General features: G+C 43.5%; 1 protein-coding gene across 2 annotated transcripts; it reads left to right on the plus strand.

The window, feature by feature from the left end:
- ACOX1 (acyl-CoA oxidase 1) lies at positions 1 to 21,245 on the plus strand. 2 transcript variants are annotated; one of them, XM_071452942.1, is made up of 14 exons: positions 1 to 221; positions 1,212 to 1,371; positions 6,839 to 6,999; positions 11,712 to 11,819; positions 12,300 to 12,419; positions 13,601 to 13,716; positions 13,911 to 14,080; positions 14,381 to 14,543; positions 15,282 to 15,472; positions 16,057 to 16,236; positions 17,464 to 17,569; positions 17,655 to 17,798; positions 18,561 to 18,767; positions 19,721 to 21,245. In XM_071452942.1, the coding sequence occupies exons 1-14, from the start codon at positions 107 to 109 to the stop codon at positions 19,769 to 19,771; spliced, it is 1,992 nt and encodes a 663-aa protein (XP_071309043.1). In that variant the 5' UTR covers positions 1 to 106; the 3' UTR covers positions 19,772 to 21,245. The 2 variants fall into 2 exon arrangements, with proteins under 2 accessions (XP_071309043.1, XP_071309042.1); XM_071452941.1 differs by lacking the exon at positions 6,839 to 6,999 and adding an exon at positions 9,873 to 10,033 and having other exon boundaries at positions 2 to 221.
- The last annotated feature ends 229 nt before the right edge of the window (positions 21,246 to 21,474 follow it).

The raw sequence follows: 21,474 nt of genomic DNA on the forward strand, positions 1-21,474 counted from the left end.
GCGGGGGCGGGGCCGGCGCGGCGGGGACGGGAAGGAATCGGGATCGGGATTGGGATTGGGATCGGGACTGGGATTGAGATCGGGATCGGGCACAGCCGCCGCCGCGATGTCGGTGAACGCGGACCTGCGGAGGGAGCGCGCTGCCGCCACCTTCCAGCCCGAGCTGCTCACCCACATCCTAGACGGCGGCCCTGAGCGTACCCGCCGCCGCAAGGAGATCGGTGAGGGAGGGCCCGGCCGCGGGCACCGGGAGAGACACCCCCGGTCAGGGCTCGGAGGGGGAGGAGGAGATGCGGGGTGGAAAGGGGAGAGGCTGCGTGGTGGGGCGACCCAGGGAGAGCGGGATACAGCGCGGGGGTAACGGGGTGAGGAACCACGGAGCTGTGAGGGGTCCTGGGGCGGGAGAGGGTGGGGAGGAGCTTTTGTGGAGAGGGGAGACCCCAAGGAGGGGAGAATGCTGTGAGGAGAGGGTTTGTAGGTGCAGGGTCAGCATAAAGGAAGGGGTTAGAGAGGAACAGGAGCTGTGTTACGGCCCTCGTCCCCCTCCTCCTCAGAAAGAATATAGAGTGGCCCTGATAGAGCAGTGTCCTTTTACTGCTCTGTTTCCCCTTCCTCCAGAGGGTCAGAGGCAGCTTCCCATGGGCTCTGTCCCCTCCTATTTCCTTCCTAGCACGCTCTTGCCCAACTGTACAAATGTCATCTGTTTGTCAACCGGCACGATGTGGTTATGAGAGATTAATGAGCTACTTCCAGGCTCTTCCCTGGGCTGGGACTGTCAGAGGCTGCTGTTGTGAAACTTCGCTGCCAAAGGGGGGACACCGAATGTCTGTGCTCTCTGGGCACCTTGTTTTCCAGTTGGCACAGAGAGAATAATGACTGTGCCCTTCTGCTGGAGTTGCATGGGGTTCAGAGTTCACAAGGCTGCCTGAGCCTCTGGGGCTGTTGCTGAGGGGCCCGCTGGTCTTACATCAGTGAATTGCCCTCCTGCCAAGTCCAGAGTGCTTTGAACTGTAAACGGGGTTTATGTGTGGAATGAGAGTGCCAAATCAAAGAGCTTTGATTTCATTCTCATTTCGTTAACCTCTCATTTTATTTTCAATTTTTTTATACTCCTACCTTGAGGTAGAGCAGGTAAAATGCTGGGTCGTTGCTCACTCCCTGATGAGGTTTGTGGAAACTGAGTTTGTTTTCCTCTCCTGTTCTGTCCCCAGAGGCCTTAGTTCTTAATGACCCTGACTTCCAGCATGAGGATTTGAACTTCCTGTCCCGTAGCCAACGCTATGAGCAAGCCATCAGGAAGAGCTCCTTGATGGTGATGAAGTTAAGGGAATATGGAATTGCAGATCCCGAGGAGATCTACTGGTTTAAAAGGTACCTAAAAAGATCCAGAGTTGCTTCTTGTACTTCAGTCGTCACCAAGGACACCAGATTGTGCTTTTTTCCTATGTTTGTTGTCTAAAGGAAGCTCAAGACCTGTATAAATGCCCACTCGAGTCTGGCTTCAGTGAATTTCAAAGGAAACCCTGAATTCCTGAATGTTGTGTTTTCATAGGGGTTTTTTTTATGAGAAATGCAACATTAACAATTAACATACATAACATTAACACTGTTCTGTATGTGTGGTGCAGAAACTAAAAAACAGAACTTGAAGTCAGATTTTTTTCCCCAAAAGGAATAAAAAAATCATACTGAATTACTTTGAATCTGAATAGATCTGATGAGTTTGCAGCTTCTGATGAAATCTCTAAAAGCTGATTACTTCACTTTGCACTTAGACCCAATAAAGTCACATTGCAGAGATACTTGAAACTATTCCAAGATGGTTTATAAATTCTTGTGTATCACTGTTCTGGCTCCCTCCTCTGAGCTCCAGAGGTTCTCTTTGACCCAGAGGCTTTTTATTGTACCTGACCTTTGGTTTATCTGATAGTACCACCTTTGGATCAAGTTAATGAAAATAAGACTGCCTTTACATGTGAGTTTTCATTCCTTCTTGAAGAAATTAGAACTCAGTTCCTGGTTTTGATGTATTTCTCCCCCTAATTCTGTTAAACTCTTTCTGATTTAATAAAACAGAAACTGATAACAGAGAAGTTACACAGATCTAGAAATCTGTCGTAATCCCATGGATATATATCCTCTGGCACATTAAATAATGAACCACAAGCCCCCTCTGACTGGTTTTGTAGAAAAGCTGTCATGGGCCCCAGGGCATGACCCTTGGCACAAGGAAATTGAAGTAATCTTGTGCACTGTGGTTTTACTTTCAGAGAAACTGGTCTGCACTGACCTGTGTCATGAAAATTCTCGTGGAAGTAATTTGTAAACAATTTAAAAATCATCATTGGTGGGCAGTGATAACAGGGAACAAGTTCAGTGACAGTAGAGATTATTCAGGTGCTGCACAGCCAAAGTTAATAATTTTTTTTTCCTACACAAGGTTTATTGAAAGTGATGGGGAAGTTTATTTATTTATTTATTTATTTATTTATTTATTTATTTATTTATTTATTTATTTCTACAGAGAAAATTCAGCCAAGTCTATCCAGTCTATCAGATGGAAATTTTTGACAAATTTTCTGTCTTTTTGTAGCATTATTAAGTGACGATATTATATAAAAACAGGCTTTTCTGAAGTAGTCAAATGAGAGATTCTAGTTTTGTCTTTCCATAACCTTACTTTGGAGTCAGCAGTTCTTAAGTGAATGAAGGTGTAATAAGTATTTCCTATAGATACCAAATAGTACCTCCATATCTAACGTGGCATGAATGGTCAGGTGTGACTAGTCAGAATTCACAGTCCAAAACCAACAGAGACAATAAAAAAGGCTTACTTTTTTCCAAGGTAAAATCTAATTGCCACCATTCAGGATTTCAAAATATAATTGCAGTTACTGTAGACTGACTTATTTGCCATTTTTTATTTATTTTATTTACCATATTTATTCTGTAATAACATGTAACAGAGAGGAGAGCAGTGCACAAACTTCTTGCCTACAGGTGAGGTGTGTTTGCACTAAGAACTGTACACTGTTGATATTCTGAAATTACTTCTTTACTAAAATCTGTGGTGTTGGCAAGGGAGGATGTGGGCTTGCTGCTGCTTTCAAAATTGATTAAATTAAAGGATTATTTTTTCATCCTTTGATTTCATTTGCATTTTACATCTGTCCCCACTTTCCCACTTGCTGTGTGTTAAAGATTTTTTTTAATTCGGTGAACTGCACCCAACTGACAAAATTATGTTTATTTCTATCCCATATCCAAACATGCTAATTGGTGCTAACTGGAAGTGACTTCATTAGTGCAAAAGCTGACCTGGAGAAAGTGTGTTTGGGCTTATTCATTTTTCCAAACTGAAAACTGAATGGATATGGTGTTGCAACATGCCTCAAAAAAAGTTTATGAAATAGACTGACATCCTTGATTCAGATGTCAAGTTGTATTTATTGTGATTGACATTTCTACTTATGGAAGCTTAAGAAATTTTGTCAGTTATCCCCAAAAGGATTTACATATGCAATTTTAAAGAATTTTTTTCTGTAGCTTTCCTAAAGTGCCAGAATATCTCTAGGTAGCTTTGCACATGACTCACCAACTTTATAGCTTGATTTATGAGTAGGTGAGGAGAAATGCTGCTTCCTTCACTGCCCTGAAGATATACTTAAACAATTGCTGCTGCTGTGACATGTTCAAGTGAATGCTCCTCCTTCCTGTTTCCAAAGGGCTTTGTTGGACTCCAAATCATAAGAGGATCTATTAAATATACTTAATTGCTTTTCATGTAGTAATTCTTCTATATCAACACTGCAGTTGCAGCTGTTGTGACTACAGCTTTGAAGGCCATCAGCCAAAAAGTGCCAATATTTCAGATTTCTTTTACAGTCTAACTGCAGCAAAATGTAAGTCAGCAATGGGAAATGTTTCTGGTGTGATGCTCCAACACTCTTGGAAGAGAGCGAGCTGCTCAGTTTTAATTCACCTTCAACTTTAATTAACTTTCATTGAGGAAAATGGGATTAAACAAAGAAGTGAAAAACAGTTGAGACAAACTGGGTCACAGAAGAAGAGAAGATCTGAGAGCTGCTGGTCACCAGATGATTCCTGTGTTCATAAGCATTGCATGAGTGTGCACTTTCCCTGTTGGAATTTGTTCTTACAGCTTTAAATTAGGACCTGGAGTAGCTTTGAGCAAACCAAAGCAGAAAAACTCTACTATGGGCCCTACTTGCCACTGCTAAATTAATGCAGAGTGAATGAGTCTGGCTTAATCTTACTTTGATAGAGCTGGAACAGGAGTTTATTACCAGAGCAGTTGTTAGCTCTGAAGTCCAGTTAGCACAGCTCAAATACAGCTCCTGCTCCTTCCCTCTCCCCTGGGATGACCCTTCATGCTCATCCTTGAAAGAGTAACTTCAAGAACTGCCCAAAACAGCAAAGTTTGCACACAGACTAATGTAAAGTAAATGCCCCTGTTCTGTGACCCAGTTCTGCAGCCTGAGGATGGCTTTGCAGCTGTTCCTGTAGCTTTGGAGCCTCTGAACATGCAGGTTTGCTTCTGTCATTCTCTCTCTTGAGACAGTGACACACCTGTCACATAAGTGCCTTTTACTGTGTGGGTGGCACTGATTGCTGTGAAATCTGGGAAGGTCTGTATTGCCATAGCACATATTACTACACAGCCTTCTCCCAGAAGTGGATTTGGAGCTGCAGCCTCATTGTGACACTGGTTGTTGTAGCAAGGCTGACCTCAGAGCAGCTGGGCATTGATCAGATGGTCACTGCCACCATCAGTTTGGAGCAGAGTATTTGAACTGTAACACACTGCAGAGAGCAGAATTGGAGAACAGCCAATCCAGGTGCTGGGAGTGTTGAAATTGTAACGGGAAGCAGTAAGAGTTCAGAGAAAGAAACAGTAGGGAAGAAAACCTGTTGTTCCTCCCTTCACAGCTGGTATCTCTTCTGTTTGCCCTGTGTCTGTCTAGAGGAAAACAGGATTCTCTCTCATTGTCATTCAGGTTGTTAAAAGGCACATTAAGGAAATCCTAAATCTTCAGTGTGGAGTATGCAGAGATTAACAGTTTCTGCTGTAATTTAATTCTCAGCTTAGTTAATGCAAGAAGCTGATAAAATCCTGCACAACTGGCTACAGAAACATCATGACCATGACACAGGGGTGTTAAAGCATCCACTTGCAGAATGTCTGTTGTCTTCCTCCTGTCAGAGAAGGTAATAGTAATCATTCAATATCTGGCACTTCTGATTAAACTTCCTCATAGGCAGTGAAAGTTGCTGGTGTGACCTTTCAGAAGATTTCTGAGATGTTTTCCTGGAGCATTACCTTCAAAGAGGCAATGTCTGACCTGATTTTTCTGACAGCAAAGCATGGGCTGCACATTTTTCTCAAGTTCTTTCCATGACTGCTGAAAATTTGCAAAGACCCATTCAAGGTCTTCCCAAGCCCTGAAATTTCATGTTTCAAGGTCAGCACTCATTTTCTCCCTGCAGATTTGTCCTTTTTGGGCCCAGAGAGTAGGTGCACAATAATTGTACTGCAGGCAATGAGGAAGAAAAGGATGCTGCTGTTGCTCTATAGGTCCTGGGCTAAAAGAATGACCTACTTAGAAAACCACAAGAGTGTTAAAAAGTTCTGTCTTGATGTCCTTGCAACATTTTTAAGCCCTTGGTCACCCTGAAAGCATCAGCTTTGGTAACATCTGCTGCTGTAGGTAAGAATATTTTTGGTGAAAGAACTGTGTGCCTTGACTCCAGGAATTCAGACACTGTACCTGCACACCACACCAGCTTAAAGCACAGTTCATACATTGATCACCAGCATTAGATCACTTGATTACAATAGTTTTGCTCCTGGAAAAATCCATGGCTCATTTAGTCTTGTTCATTTCAAACAGGCAATGTGCAGTTCAGTGGTGCTTTGTCTCTCACTCTAAGGTTGGTTTTCACAGCCTGTACAGGAGCTGCTGTTGAATTATCAATTATTTACTCTCTGCATGGTGCAAAATGTCAGTCACAAATGCTGCTGCATGGACAAGATGTGCAGAACATCCCCTATGGTATTTATGCAGAGGGCTCATTTTTAACTCCTCTATCTTAGAGTTTAGATGGAATAAACATTTGTGTGCAGTAGATTGAAGAGGAAGAAACTGTTCAAGCTGCAGAAGGGAAGATGTTTTAATTGAGAATGTGCTTTGCCTGGCATTGTGGCTACTAGATGATTAGAGTTTTCTTTCATGACATAACTTCTGCTTTGGTGAAGCACTCCCAAAATGTCTGATTTTTCTTTCCATTCCCTCCAGCACTAGACTGTAATTTTAATTGAAGGTGAGTTCCAGATCTTACAACTGATAGACGCAGCTGCAGGCAGTACAGAGCTGGTCCAAAAAGAACTCAGTCACCAAAGAAACCTTTTCATTTGCAATACATATTTCTTTTAACTAATAATGCCCTAGTTGTAGGCTACCAGCAGCAGTGGGATTTATTCTCACAAAGCCTGAGAGATGGAGGAGAAAATATTTTGGTTTTCATGTCCTTAGTTTCAAGTTGCTCATGAACCTTTGTAGAATAATATTTTTTCCAGTTACATAGCAACAGCAGGATTCATGGGGTGAAGAAGATGCCTGGAAGAAACATCTGTTTCCCCATTAGCATTGCTTCTGATGCCTCCACATTTGGAGGTTGCTTGTGGGATAAAAAAAAAAAAAAAAAGATTGAATGAGGCAAAGAGATTATTTATCTTATGCTCCAATTGGGGAAAAGCCTTTCAGGTTCATGGTAACAGTAAGACTGAGATCCAGATCCCTCTATTTCTCTCCTGTAGAACATGCTTGGGCAATTTTCCTGATCCTATGGGTCTCCACTTCAGCATGTTTCACAAAACCATAGAGACCCAAACGTCTGCTGCTCAGAAGGAGAAGTGGCTGCCCCTGGTCCGTGGAGTCAAGATAATTGGCACCTACGCCCAAACCGAAATGGGACATGGTTAGTTCCCTGCAGGGATCAATGGGTAACCTCTTTTCTCTAACTCCACTGGGTAAATTCTTCATGTTCCCTGGGTCAGTCTAAAAGGGGGAAAGGTAAAATTCCTCAGTTAATGGTTGATGTCTGTAGCCAGACAGCCGCCTCATTTCACATCCTGACAATCCCAGGATTCCTTTTGGTCTTTTCCAGAATGCACCTCTTAGCTGATCTCTGCTTGGGTAGTTGTTACCTTTGTTTTGAAATGAGGAGGTTGTTCTAAGCCCTGAGAATCTGAATTTCACTTGAACCAGTTGACTGTGTCAATGAACAGTACTGTGGTTTTTTTTCTTTTGCGAGATTTTGGGACATTTTTGCCAGAGCCCTCAGTGCATGGCTGGGCTGCACAAACAGGTCAGGAGCATTCCTACAGGAGCAGTGGAGCATGGTGAGATTGTGAGTTCTGGTTGAAAGTCAGGTATGCTTTGCCCCAGGCACTTCTCTTCCAGATGCTGCTGCACTGCAGCTGTACAGTTTCCTGGCAAGGTCTTGTTTACAAAGAAAAAAACCATCCTATTCCTGCTGTGTTGAAAGCAATTTTCACTGCTTCAAATGGAAAAACATTTAATCATCAAAAAACAGTGTCTTGGCCCAGAACCTGGAATTATGGCTGTTAAGTACCAGCAAGAATAGTTAACAGAGACTCCAGTGCTTGTGCTGGCATCTGAAGTGGGAAAAACTGAGGTGTCAGTCTGGACACTGCTGGATGGCAATGCTGAAACATTTGTAGAAGACTCAGTGGAAGAAACCCTGTCCTGCTCAACAAACCCAGCTCAACACCAGAAGCTGAGAGAGAATTGAATGGCAACAATCAGTGCCTGCTGGCCTTATTTGCTTTCTCACACCAGCTGCTTGAAATCAGTCACATCCACACTGCAGTGATTGGTTTTACTCCTGATTTCACATTAGATCATTGCACTTTCTTGCCTGGTGATGGTTGATTTCCTTATAGTTCTCATGTTGTTTCATGGTTAAATTGATATTTTGACACTAAATGGAATACAGTGAAGTAGATATGCTTTCTATGCTGAATAATTAAAATGCAAACATTTGGCATTCCTGCTGTGAATGTTGAGTATCTGATATTTCATCAATGAAGCTGCTGCAGTAATTGTCACTGAGCTTTGCTTAATTTAATCTTGATGTTTAAAATCTGGTGATGGGGAAGCAGACCTCTGGATTATTGAATAGAACTCTGGCCTGGATGGGTAGTTACTCAGTTTTATCTTGGTGACTATATGTGTGACAGCCTGTGTTGATTTTAACCTCTTTCATAGTGAAGGAGTCTCTTTGTCTCTCAAAAAAAAAAAAAAAAAAAGAAAAATCAAATAAAGAAAAAACACAAATAGCACAGGGCTGAAAATGAAACAAGTGAAAATCCTGTGCTGTTTCTATCTGGTTTATAACTACTGCTGGTAAATAAGGATTTTCTTTTTTTTTTCTTTGGTCACTCTTTGGCTGTCAGCTGTAGCTGTTCAGTACTTCTCACCAGTACTGAACTCATTTAAATTTGGTATTCCTGGTAGGCCATTAGTCCCCTGTTGGGCTTGGTGACTGTGCAGTCAGAAAGCTTAGAAAACCTTGCTGCTGGTTTATTAGATAGTTCAATTTATTTATAGGAGTCTGAGAATATCAAAAAGCAGTTCTTAGGAAGGCCTGGGACAGAACTAGTTCATATTAATGTGTATTTAGAGAACACAAGGATGCATTGTTATCACTTTGCTAAGAATATCAGATGAGTTTGAGCCAAGCTCAGACCAGTGCTCTTTCCATAATGCATATAATTTAAATAAATATATATATATATATTTATATATATTCCTGTTAAAGTCCAATTAAATTTATTTCATACATAAAGGAGCCAGATGAAGGTACTTGTCCTCAATCTATCACCACTATTTTAATACTCAAAGCTGCCAATATTTTAAGATTTAATAATTAATTAATTCTTTATATTGAAAAACTTAATAGACCACTTAATTACCTCACAGTGGTGCTTGACAGAACATGGAGAAAAAGTAATTCTACTGCAATATGTTTAATTGGAGATAATATGTGCTGGTGATTTACAAATTCAGAAATGTTGGCTTTCTTCGCAAGTTGTTCATGTGTAACTTTGACTTACACATACAGAGCACTGTCCTTTTAAGAAAGTTCTTTAAAATAGCAGAAGTTTGAAGGGAGTTGATTTGAAATGCCATGTACACTAATTGTGTCTGATAATTAATTTTTAAAAATTAGAGTAAATAGTACAGCCAGTTAGGATTTGTCTTTTTAAAAAAAATATAAAGTTTGTTGAAAACCTAACTTATTTAGCTGGATAAACTGGGACTTCCACCAGATTCTACCTTCAAAACATGTAATAAAAAAAAAAAAAAGGTGGACTTTCTGTATTTGGTTGAAAGCACACTGCATTCAGCCACATCACATCTCCAACAAACTGACATTCTCAGCTGACTGCCTCAGCCCATTGAACTTAGGGATGCTCTGATGTTCAAACCAGAAGGTCTGGTCCATCTTTTGGTTTGGATTCATTCTTTTTTTTAATCAATCATAGTGCATCAAAAATAGGGGAATGTTGCAGGTACACTTTCTGCAGGATTACAAAGAATGCCTTGCAGCATTTTTATTTCAAAGTGAGTGCAATTTCTTATTACTCAGCCTGAGAAAAGGACAGTGCTCTGGTACTCTGAAATACACTTGCTGAATTCTGATTGACACATGAATCGTTTTTTTTTTCTTTTTGTCTCTTCCTGAATCTCCACCATGAATCCTCATGCTTGCTTCCCTCCCCTAACATTCCCTTCACGCTCCCATCCCGTGACAATTCTTCACAGCTTTGTTCACCGCGGACGGCCTGAGCCTCTGGACCTTCACCTGGGCATGTTCCTCCCCACTCTTCTCACCCAGGCCACCCCAGAGCAGCAGGATCGCTTCTTCATGCCTGCCTGGAACCTGGAGATCATTGGCACTTATGCCCAGACTGAGATGGGCCATGGTACAGTACACCCAGTAAATGCTCTTTCTGAGAATGCCTTTGTGTGCAGAGGATTCCTGTGCCTGGGTAGAGCAGTGTGTGTGTGTCCCACAGTTTTACACAGCCTGCTGTGGTTGTAGGGGAAGGTGGACAGCCTCTGCAAGGGTTAATGGAGCATTATGCCATGTGCTGCTTCCTTCTTCCTCTGAAGGGAGAGTTGGATGTCTGCAGCTCTATAAGGAATGGCTCCTTGTGCCATTCCAACCAGTATCATTACTGCCCATCACTGGTGCTGGCAGTTTGGTGCCATCTGTTCATTTTACACTTGCTGTTCTTTCCAGTTGGAGTTCTGCTTTGCTCTAATTAATGTTCAGTGTAAAGACAAAAGGACAGAGCTTTGAGGTAGTGAAAGAGATGCCAAAAAATTAAGAGTTGCTTGTTCACCTCAGGATTAACCTTGGTTCCAATGCTTATGTTCTGTGGGGAGCTTTTTCCCCTTAGTTCACTCCCATGTGTTCTTTTTAACTGACTGTGAAGTGTGTTGGGCTTTTTGAGTTCTCTGTCTCATGTTGACTTTGTTTTTCGTTGCTATTCCTTTGCTTTCAAGCTTTGAAATGGATTTTGATAACTCCAGCAGTATTGTGATTGCAACACTTCTAATTCAAGTTTCAAAGGGAGGATATTCTGCCTTGGGAAGCTTTTAATTTTGGTCATCTCAGAGTTGCAGATGAGAATTATTTTCTAAAAATGAGTGGGATTCACCTTTGTGTTGAAGGGAAATGTAGAGACTGTGAGAAGCATAAAGTAACTGCAAGTGTGAGGAGAATCTCTTGGAACTAGTGAGGTTTGAAGATCCTTTGTCAGCAGAGTAAGTCTGTGTTGAGCTGCCTGTGGAAATCTGTCATTACCTCCATGCTTTGGGAACGTGCCTGTTGCAAGGTGATCTCCTTTTTCCTGTTGGAGCTTTGTCCTGCCCTGTAAGTCCAGACTCTCAGGAGTGTTCACAGCTTGTCTAGTTTAAGCAAGTAGGCCTGGGGACTTTGGGAGTTTTTAAAGCATTCACGGGTAGTGCCACTGCTCTGAGACAGGTGTGTGGAAAGTGAAGCATTGAGGGCAGAAGACAAAGACTGTTCCTGGAATTATCTCCATCTTTATGCAGTCTCTTCATCTACCTGCATCAGCACTGGGCATACACATGCCATTACTTGCTCTCTTGGAGTTTTGGATGATCTCTTCTGGGAGATCAGCTCCATCAAGTAGGAGGAGAATGTAGGCTTGATGAGGGAATGGAGAGGTGATGGGCACTGTTTATTTTGTCTTGTGGCTGAGAACTGAATGGTTTTATTTTGCATTTTAGTGAAATTCAGGTGATTGTGTTCCTGTGGAACATTTTGAATGAGAAAGGGCTTCTGGTGTGTGACAGCAAAAAGGTGTCAGACTGGAGGTGCTTGGAAAACTAGTCTTAGACCACTGGGGAAAAAACTAATGTTTTCTGAGTATTGGCGGTCCCAGAATATGGTCTGACCCTCACTCGTTCTTCCCTAACTTGTTGATATTTAGCTTTTTATACATATAGCCTAAAAGCAGAATTAAAATTCAAACATTACTACTGGAGATCTACTTTCCATTGCCCAGTTCTGTCCTTGTCTCTGTTTTTTGACTGACTTCCTGCCAAAACAATGTGTTTGCTTGTTTCCAGGGACTCATCTTCGGGGCCTGGAAACAACAGCCACTTATGACCCCTCTACACAGGAGTTCATCCTCAACAGCCCCACTGTCACCTCCATTAAGTGGTGGCCAGGTGGACGTAAGTGTGTCTAAATCTGGAAGGTGTATGGAGAAACTCAGGGAGGTGATGCTATGTGTGTTATATTTGCAGAGTGATGACTGAAAGTTGATCCAAAGAGTTGGTTGAGAGCCAGTCACTTGCATAACAAGCAGACTTATCAGAGCCTGCTAAACATTGTGTGCTCTGGACTGTTGCTCAGAACCATTCACACTGTGGATTTGGTGTAATTTTTGATTGTTGTATCAAATTATTTATAGTTCCTTCTGCTTCACTGATGGGTGTGCCAAGGATTCCGTGTTTTATAGTCAAGAAAATTGTGTTGTGCAACTTCCATTGACTTGAGCAACATTTTGTCATAGATCTGTAGAATTGGGGTGACATCCAGTGGAGTCAGTCTGGTTTTCTAGTGCATGATGTGATGGGGTTATTTCAGAAGAAAGACTCAGTGTGTGAGTGTGTCTGACTGTGTTTCTGTGCTGAGTCCTGCTCCCGTTGCAGTTGGGAAGACGTCGAACCACGCCATCGTCCTGGCTCAGCTCTACACCCAGGGCCAGTGCAAAGGCCTGCACGCCTTCATTGTCCCCATCCGGCAGCTGGGCACACATGAACCTCTGCCAGGTACAAATTCACACTCAGGGAGTAGATTACAGATGACATCTGTTTCTCTCTGGCTGTATACAGCTGCTGTGTCTTGTTAAAGTTCATGGCTTATTTCAGAAGCTGAATTCAGCTGGTAGATCACAGGGCTTAAATGAGTCTTTCTTACAACTGAACTACCACTAAATCATCTTTCCTACCAGGCCTTCAATGTGCAGTTTAGTTTGGGATTTGATTCTGCCCCAGTGAAGTTTAGTTTGGGATTTGGTTCTACCCCAATGAAGTTTAGTTTGGGATTTGGTTCTGCCCCAGTGTCTCCCACCTATGCATTCCACAATCCTGCTTTCTGATAGGGGAAGAAGAGCTTTCATCCCTCTTTAGCTGGAAGTGAGCTGGATGAACTTTAGAGACAGCTCCTGCAGTGAGTGGATAGTAGGGCTGCATGGAAATGATGGAGATTCCCATGTTTTGATATCCAGTTGTTGTGGTTTAACTCATCAGGCAGCTAAACACACACAGCCATTCCTCCACACAGAGGGATGGGGGAAAGAGTTGTGAAAAAGGTAAAACTTGTAGGCTGAGATAAAGACAATTTAATAGGACAGAAAAGGAAGGGAAATTTAAAATAATAACAGTAACAACAACAACAATAATAATAATAGTATAATATGCAGAGCAGGTGATCACTGTGTGATTGCTCAGCAGCAGATGACTGATGCCCAGCCAGTCCCTGAGCAGGGAGCTGTCATCCCCCCCAGCTGGCTTCACCCAGTTTTATTGTTCAGCATGATGCCACCTGGTGGGGAATATCCCTTTGTCCAGCTGGGATTAGCTGTCCTGGCTGTGTCACCTGCCAGCTTCTTGTGTCCCCCCAGCCTCGCACTGTTGGGGCAGTGTGGAAATTGAAAAGTCCTTGATCTGGTGCAAGTGCTACTCAGCAACAACTGAACCATCAGTGTGTTATCAACATTGTTCTTGTGCTAAATCCAGAACACAGCACTGTACCAGCCACTGGGAAGATAATTTCACTCTATCCCAGCCAAAACCAGGACACCACTTTTCCATCAGAGATTAAGGTCCCTGTTAACTCTTACTTCATAACTTGCTAGAAAACTAATCAATCTCCATATTGGAGAAGGCTTGAACCTTTTGTGTGCTGTTTAGTTCCTATTTCTTAATGCAAGTGGCTTTGTCTGTGACAGGTATTACTGTGGGTGACATTGGCCCCAAGTTTGGCTATGATGAAATGGATAATGGCTACCTGAAAATGGACAACTTCCGAATTCCTCGGGAAAACATGCTGATGAAATATGCCCAGGTAAAGCAGTGAGCTTCAGCATCTGGTGTTAGAAATGGGCACACTGAATGCTCCTGTGAGCTTGAGTACTGCACCAAAAGGATTGTGGGTGGCTTGTAAATGCTGCTTGATGAGTTTAGAGTGTGAACATACGAAAGGGAGGAAACTTCACAAATCAATAGGCTGTATTTTTTTTATCTTTTATTTTTTGGCAGGTTGAACCAGATGGCACCTATGTGAAACCAGTCAGTGACAAGCTGACCTATGGGACCATGGTGTTCATCCGTTCCCTCATCGTGGGTGACTCTGCTCGCTCACTGTCCCGGGCCTGCACCATCGCCATCCGCTACAGCGCCGTCAGACACCAGTCTGAGCTGAAGCCAGGGTGAGTGCGGGAGACCCAGAGCAGCCCAAACTGCTGAGGGAAAATTCTGAACTACTGGGAGGAATGGGGCTGTGGCTGATATTTGCTTTGGCATTCAGTATGGTTTCAAAACACTGTTTGTCCTGGGGAGTGCATAGTCTTTCATTCTTGGAATGTCCTCCCCTGCCAGAGGCTTTTGCTGGATGGTGTTAGAGAGTCTGGCTTGCTATGGATGGTGAACATACTTAGAGTAGGGATAAATGGGATTTCTGCAGCAGGTTGCTACCACTGACATGCTAACTCATCTGTGTTTTGCTCCAGGGAACCAGAACCCCAGATCCTGGATTATCAGACCCAGCAATACAAACTGTTTCCTCTCCTGGCAACAGCATACGCCTTCCATTTTGTGGGAGCCTACATAAAGGACACCTATCATCGTATCAATGGGGACATCAGCAAGGGGGACCTCAGTGAGCTGCCAGAGGTACTGTGTCCTCTGGAAACCAGAGTGCTGGTTGATTTTTTGTGAGGTTTCTTTACATCATGGAAAAAGAGGCATTGAACCTTTTTGGCTTTCACTCATGAAATGTCTTCTGTAGTTTAAGAAGCCCCCAGTCCAGAATATGCTGGTGACATTTATTTGCTCTATTCATTTAGCACTTTATAAAAAACAGGGAGTAATTCACAGTGAGAAAGCTACTGGGAATATATTTTTATTCAAAAGGTGCATTTCCAGGAATGATGGAGTACTGTTTGGGAGTTAAGACTGGTCTTGTGCTTGTGCTGTAACTTCTTCATTGTTCTTCCCAGTGCCTAGGGTAGAACAGGTGTGTTGATCAAAGTATCAGTACTATACTGAGGGTTTAGGGTTGTAAAATGTTAATTTTCTGTCAGGGTTTGTGACAATGAGCAGTTGAAAACAGTCTTGTACCTAAAATGTGTAGGGGAAGAAGGAATGGAAGAAGGAATTTTAATACTTTAAATAAGTCTTTACATGTACAAGGAAATATAAATATTTTTATATTTTCATATAAATATTTGTAATAGTTTTCATATAAATATTTGGCTCAGGAAAGAGTTCCTTCAGGGAAAACAAAAACCTGTGGAACAGCACAAGAATGGTGTTGACTTCACATTTTTTTTTCTGGGAGTTGCAGTCCTTAACATGTATGTGTGCAAGCTAAGACTGGAAAATAAAGCTGCCTTTGCTGTTTCCCCTCAGCTGCACGCCCTGACAGCGGGGCTGAAGGCATTCACCTCCTGGACTGCCAATGCTGGCATTGAGGAGTGTCGGATGGCGTGTGGCGGGCACGGCTATTCCCGCTGCAGTGGCATTCCTGACATCTATGTCACCTTCACCCCGTCCTGCACCTACGAGGGGGAGAACACTGTCATGATGCTGCAAACTGCCAGGTATGGGACCTCTGCACAGGCATATTCCAGCCTCTCCTCATGGTCCTTGTGGCTGAAGTTGGTACCAAAAGGGTTAATTTGATTTCTGCTGTGTGTGTGTAACTTTGGTCAGAAAAACAGAATCTGCTATCCCAGCAAGGACAGTTGGGAGATAAGGGGGAGACATCTGGCTTAGGAATGCAGCTACAGCCAAAACAAGGACTCAGCCTGGGAACGTGGGGAGGGTTTTATGGTAATGAGTTAATTATAATATGCATGTAGTGACTGTATGTAAGCAACACACTTGTAAAAAATCACATGCACACAAGGATGAGTTACCCCCATGCAACCAGACACCGGTAATAAATGATGCCCTTCTTAACACTAAATTGGTGTTGAGGAGTCTTTTATTTGACTGGTTGCAGTGAATTTGGTGACAAAGTAATGAGCAGAAGTGTCTGTATTAACACAAAAGTGGTGTCATGTTTCTGTCCTCTGCCCCATTTTTGACAGATAAGCTTTCTGGCCTGAGCCTCAGTGAGATGACTTTTGTCCATTCAAACAGCTCATGAGTAAGAGCTGCCATCTGCTGTCTCTATTTTCAGGTTCCTTATGAAAAGCTACACCCAGGTGACCTCTGGACAGCAGGTCAGTGGCATGGTGTCCTACCTGAACGACCTCTCCAGGCAGCGCATCCAGCCCCAGCACGTGGCTGCCAGGACTGTCACCGTGAGGATCAATGACCCCACCAGCTTGGTGGAGGCCTACAAGTCACGTGCTGCCCGGTGAGCTCACACTGACTGGGCTGAGCCAAGAAAAACTGGGTGAGGTGGTGGTGATGACTGCCCTGTTTGTGCTGGGCTCTCGAGGTGTGGCTGGCAAAGCTTTGATCTGTGTGTTGCTTTTAGGAAGTGACACACTTTACTGGGTTGGGGTCAGGGTTAAGGGCTTTGAGGCTGCAGGAGGCTGCTCACAGCCTGCCCATAGCCTGGTTACTCTGCTCCTCAATTGGAGCAGTGGCTGGTGGAAAATAAAACGCCCAGGCTAGATAAGTGTCCAGCCAACCTCCAGCCAGTAAGGCACTTCCCCAACCCGAAGTCAGGGCCTTGTGCCTAAGGCGATGTCAAGCCTTACGGACGTGTGGCCGCAGTAGAGAGCTCCGAAGTCGCAGGATGAAATGAAGAGGCGACTCTCAGTTTCTTCAGGGAGGGTGGTTTTATTGGTAGGGAAACGTGGAGTTTTTCGGTGGAAGAAGCTGAGAGCCCCGAGGCAGGGAAAGCCTCGGTTTTACAGAGGGTGGGAGGGGTGAAAGATAGCAAATCAGAGAGGGATACATTAAGGATTGGCATGATCGGAGAACCCATCAAACACAGTTGCGGGAGGGACCCTGGCCCCTAACCCAATCACTCGACACCCTGGCCCGAACTCTCTAGAAAAAGAGGCAGGGGTGTCGAGTGACAGGCAGGCTGCCAGGGGTGGGGAACAAGAAAGATAACCAAGACAACTGGGGAGGGGTTTGGGGATTGACACAAACTGGTAACAGGGCAGGACCTTCTGAGAGAACAATGGGGGGAAAACTAAACAAACATAAAACACACCACAACACTCAATCCCTTGGGATGTGTCTTTTTCTTATTTTTATGTAAAGTATATTCAAACTTACAAATACCAAACTACTCAGAGATCTCTCTGGAGAGAAACAATCCTGATATTAAAGTTCATTGTGAGGGAAGTGGGAGAGTAGAACAGACACCTACTTGTGAGTAGGTATTGAAGCACCACATGTGTGCTGTCAGAAGTCCTCTTACCCCTCTGTAGCTGTGTTGTAGCTGCAGCAGTGATTACTGGTGTTAGAGAGGCACAGCTTGTCACTCCAGTCACTGTCTTCCCTCATGGCACATGAGAAGAATTCTGAGCTCATGTGCCATGACTGACATGTATGAATTCAGTGTATGTCATCTTGTTAATGTGATGTTATTATTTAAGCTGTTTTTCTTCCTCATGTGAAACAGGCTTGTAGAATCTGCAGCAAAGAATCTGCAAGCTGAGCTGACCCACAGAAAGAGCAAGGAGGATGCCTGGAACAGAACTTCTGTTGATCTTGTGCGGGCATCAGAGGTCAGTGATGTGCCTGCTAAAGAAACATGCTGTGAGAGCTCCTGATGTTTCTGTGTCCCTGACTGACTCTCTTTGGTTCTTGCAGGCCCACTGTCACTATGTGGTGGTGAAGCTGTTCACAGCCAAGCTGGCCGAGGTTGGTGACGCTGCCGTGCGCGCGGTGCTGACCGAGCTGTGCCTCCTGTACGCCCTGTTTGGCATCAGCAGGAATGCAGGAGATTTCCTGCAGGTTGGTGCCTTCCTCCAGCACTCCAGATCTCTGAAGCCAGGTTCACTGCTTGCAAATGTGTTTTAAATGCCAAGCTGTATGGATGTTAGAGGTGTAAGTTCTTGGCTGTTGGCTGCCAGAGAGTCATTCGCACTGCAGGCCTGCTGGAAGGCTCTTGTTGGGTTTTCCTTGTGGAAACCAGGCATGTGCCAAGGTTTAGCTGAAATAGTTTCCAGTTGGTGACCAGCTGCTGTGTGTTAAAAAACAAGGAATTAATAAAGGACCTACAGTTAGATGTACTCCACAGCTAATATCTCTGAAAGGGGATCTTGTGCTCCAACTTCTGACCCATCCTTCAGTTAATGGCTTTAAACTGTCAGGCATTGCTTTTCTTCTCTTCATTCTGTCAGTTTGAGCAGCATTGTTTTGTTTGTTCTCTTCTGCCAGATGTGGTATGTTTTGTCTTCCCATTTTCCTCTTTCCTCTACTAAAAATTTCCCTGAAGCCAGGCACAATTTAGTACCCTTACACGTATATTCTCCAAGGAAACCTGCTGCTGCAGTTAACTTATAGGTACTCACAGAGTAAGTCTCCCAGTATGGAGGGAATATGGAGGGCATCTCCTTCTGCTTGTGCACTGTGGCAAATGGCTTAGTGAAGAAAAAAAAAACTCTTGGTGTTTTATGAACTTTTGCATTTTTGTGTGTGGGAAAGCTGACATGTATGAGACCTCGGGGAAGGGAAGGATCTGTGACTTGTGTAATCCTTGTTTCCCCTCTCAAGGCGGGTATCTTGACCAGTGCCCAGATAACCCAAGTGAACCAACACGTGAAGGAGCTCCTGGCTGTCATTCGTCCCAATGCAGTGGCACTGGTGGACTCCTTTGACTTCCATGATGTCCACCTGGGGTCTGTGCTCGGCCGCTACGATGGCAACGTCTACGAGAACATGTTTGAGTGGGCAAAGAAATCCCCACTGAACAAAACACAGGTAAAGAAACCTCTCTTCTTTTTCTCGCATGACCAGAGAAATAACTCAGTTTAGGGTTGTTAATTCTGCTCCAGTGATCTCAACAGGTAATTGAGGAAGGGGGGAGAAAAGTCACAAGTAGTAATGAACCAAAACTAACAACCTACTTTCAGTTTGCTCTCTGTAGTTTTCTCTCCCAGGTGTACCTTGCATTCATCCCTGTGGGATCTCTTGAGCTTCTCAGTTGAGTGAGGAAATGGTGCACTCCCACAGAGAAGCAACTGAAGTATCTCAGTGAATTCAAAAGCAATTATCACTTGCTGTTGATTCTGCTTAGTGACAGTAGCTGTGGAAGCCTTGCCCATTTTCTGGCAAATCTTCCTCTCTTCAGGCCATAGCTGTGAGTGGAGGAGAAAGTAAATTGCCCCCCTGTAGTACTTGGGTGTCAGATGTTGTATATCTGGCCTAGGATTGGAGCTGCAGCTGAGCTAAAATAAACTGAAATGTCCCTGCTCCATCAGCCAGAATGGTAAATCCTGTTTCCTGGTGCCTTTATTTGATGAGGGCAGACTGTATCCCCTGCAATGGGCTGCCAGAGACTGCAGCTGGAGTTAAATCCCACCAGTTTGCTCACTGTTCTGTACTTCTGAAGTCACTGGGGCTTAGGAGCTTCATTACAGCTCCTTAGGAAACCTGTACCAGTTTTCTTGTAATTAAAATGCCAAACAATTGTATGGATATAAATCTTGCATTTCTTTCTTAAAAGAAAGGTAGTGGGCAGGCTGTTTTTTATATCCTCATGCTTTGTATCATGTAGACCCTGAAACATAGAAGTTATCTGGCTGTTCTTAAATCTCCAAAGTGCCTCTGATTCAAATATTCTTAGTATACAAACACACTGCAAGATGTGAGGAGGTAAAACTGTTTCAAAGATCAAACCTGACCTTGTAACCTCTTGTCTTGTTGTCCTGCAGGTTCATGAATCTTTCCACAAACACCTGAAGCCAATGCAAGCCAAGCTGTGAAGCCTGCAGGTTTTTTAAAATGCACTCTTGCCCTGCCTGGAAAGTGGGTGTTTGCATCCTTCCTTCAGGCACCTAAATCAAACCTTTGAATCCAGTAGCTGTAGAACAGTGCATAATTGTAGCCTTTCTTTCCTCTTTTAGGTGAGGAGGTGTTTGGGGAGAGTGCGTAGGGATTGATGCCTGTTTTTAAAGTGCAATTATAATGGTAAAATTAACCTTTTAAAAATCTGGGAAAGCTTTATGGATTTATACAAGGATTGTTTTTGTGAAGCTGCTAACTAGAGAGAAGTTCCTGTCAACTGGAAAAGGTGGCAGGGCTTCACTATGACATAGTTGACAGCCCTCAGGCAGTAGCTTCTGGTGAGCAGTTATGTCCTCCCCTCAAAAAAAGCATCAGTGTCTTGATTTTTTAATTATTATTTTTTTTAATTAGCCCCACCTCTCTCCTCATTTGGCCAATGTTTGTGCTGTGTGAAGCCTCCTGCAGAGCTCTGTGCATGTGAGTCTGTGTGTGTTTTCCTGATGGATCTGGGAAGTAAATACTCATCCTTCTCTGGAGCTCTGCTTCAGGCCTCTTTTCAGAAGAAATCCTTGTGTTTCCTTTGTTTTCCTTTTTTCACTGCCCTGCACAAACTCCTTTTTCCTTTGTGCCAGCTCTTGGTTAATAGGAGGTCAAAGGAGAACATAGTGATGCTGCTCTGAGGATAAAACCAACTCACAGTAATCAGCTGGGTGGTGATAACAGATGTTCTGCCCCTCTTTTCACTCTTAGCATTTTCTAGCACTATCTCAAAGCACTTTACAAATGTTACTTATGTTGATTTGGTGGGACAAAAACCACATGTAGTGGTAAAAACTGCAAATTTGACCTGGAATGATGAAGCCAGTATTGGAGGGCAGAAATCAGTTGACCAACGTCCTCAGGTCTTCTGATTTTTCTGGGATGTTGTCCTGGCTTTTTAAATGCATTTGTCAAGAAAATGACAATCCCAAGTGAAGTGTCCAGATTTTTGTTATTTTTCCTACCCATGCATTTCCAAGGAGCTTTCTCTGATTTGCTTAATTTTGTTTTGATACCGACTTGGGCCTTGCACGGTGCTGTCTGATGGAACAGGAAGAATTCAGCTTGGAGGAGAACATCCTGCTGCCCAGGGAAATCAGTGCTACAATTACAACCAAGCAAAATCATTGCTGCTTTTCCACACCAGTAACTCTGTCCAGTAACCATAAAACCTTTTCACACTAGAGAAGGGCAGGTCTGAGTTAAAATTGTTAAAAGCTTCAGCATAAACCCAAATCCTGCAGTTCTGAGGCAACACCTGAGAAGCTGCTTCTCTGCAGCTTTGGGCTCTGTTAGTCTCTAATTTTGAATCAGTTTTCTGGCACTAACAATGATCAGACACAAGGTTTGGCTCCACGTGCAGTAGCTGAACAGAAAGAAATGTTTAATTTTAAATAAACTAATCAAACTTGCCTTTTGGCTGCCGAGTGTTTCAGGTCCTGTGGAAGTTCAGGATGCCAGAGGAGGCTGAGGGCTCTGCCTTCCCTGTGTCCAGTGGAACAGGCTGCTGTCCTGGGGAGGGGGGACGGAGGTTAAAAGGTTAAAAATATGCTAATGAGAACAGCACTAGCTGTGTACAGATCTAATAAATTACAAAAAATGTGTTTTCAGACAAAATGTCTTTCTTTTCACATATTGCCTT

The sequence above is a fragment of the Agelaius tricolor genome, unplaced genomic scaffold (assembly GCF_023055355.1).
Source record: "Agelaius tricolor isolate 1412-34295 unplaced genomic scaffold, bAgeTri1.0.p SCAF_35, whole genome shotgun sequence".
In the NCBI taxonomy this organism is placed as follows: Eukaryota; Metazoa; Chordata; class Aves; order Passeriformes; family Icteridae; genus Agelaius; species Agelaius tricolor.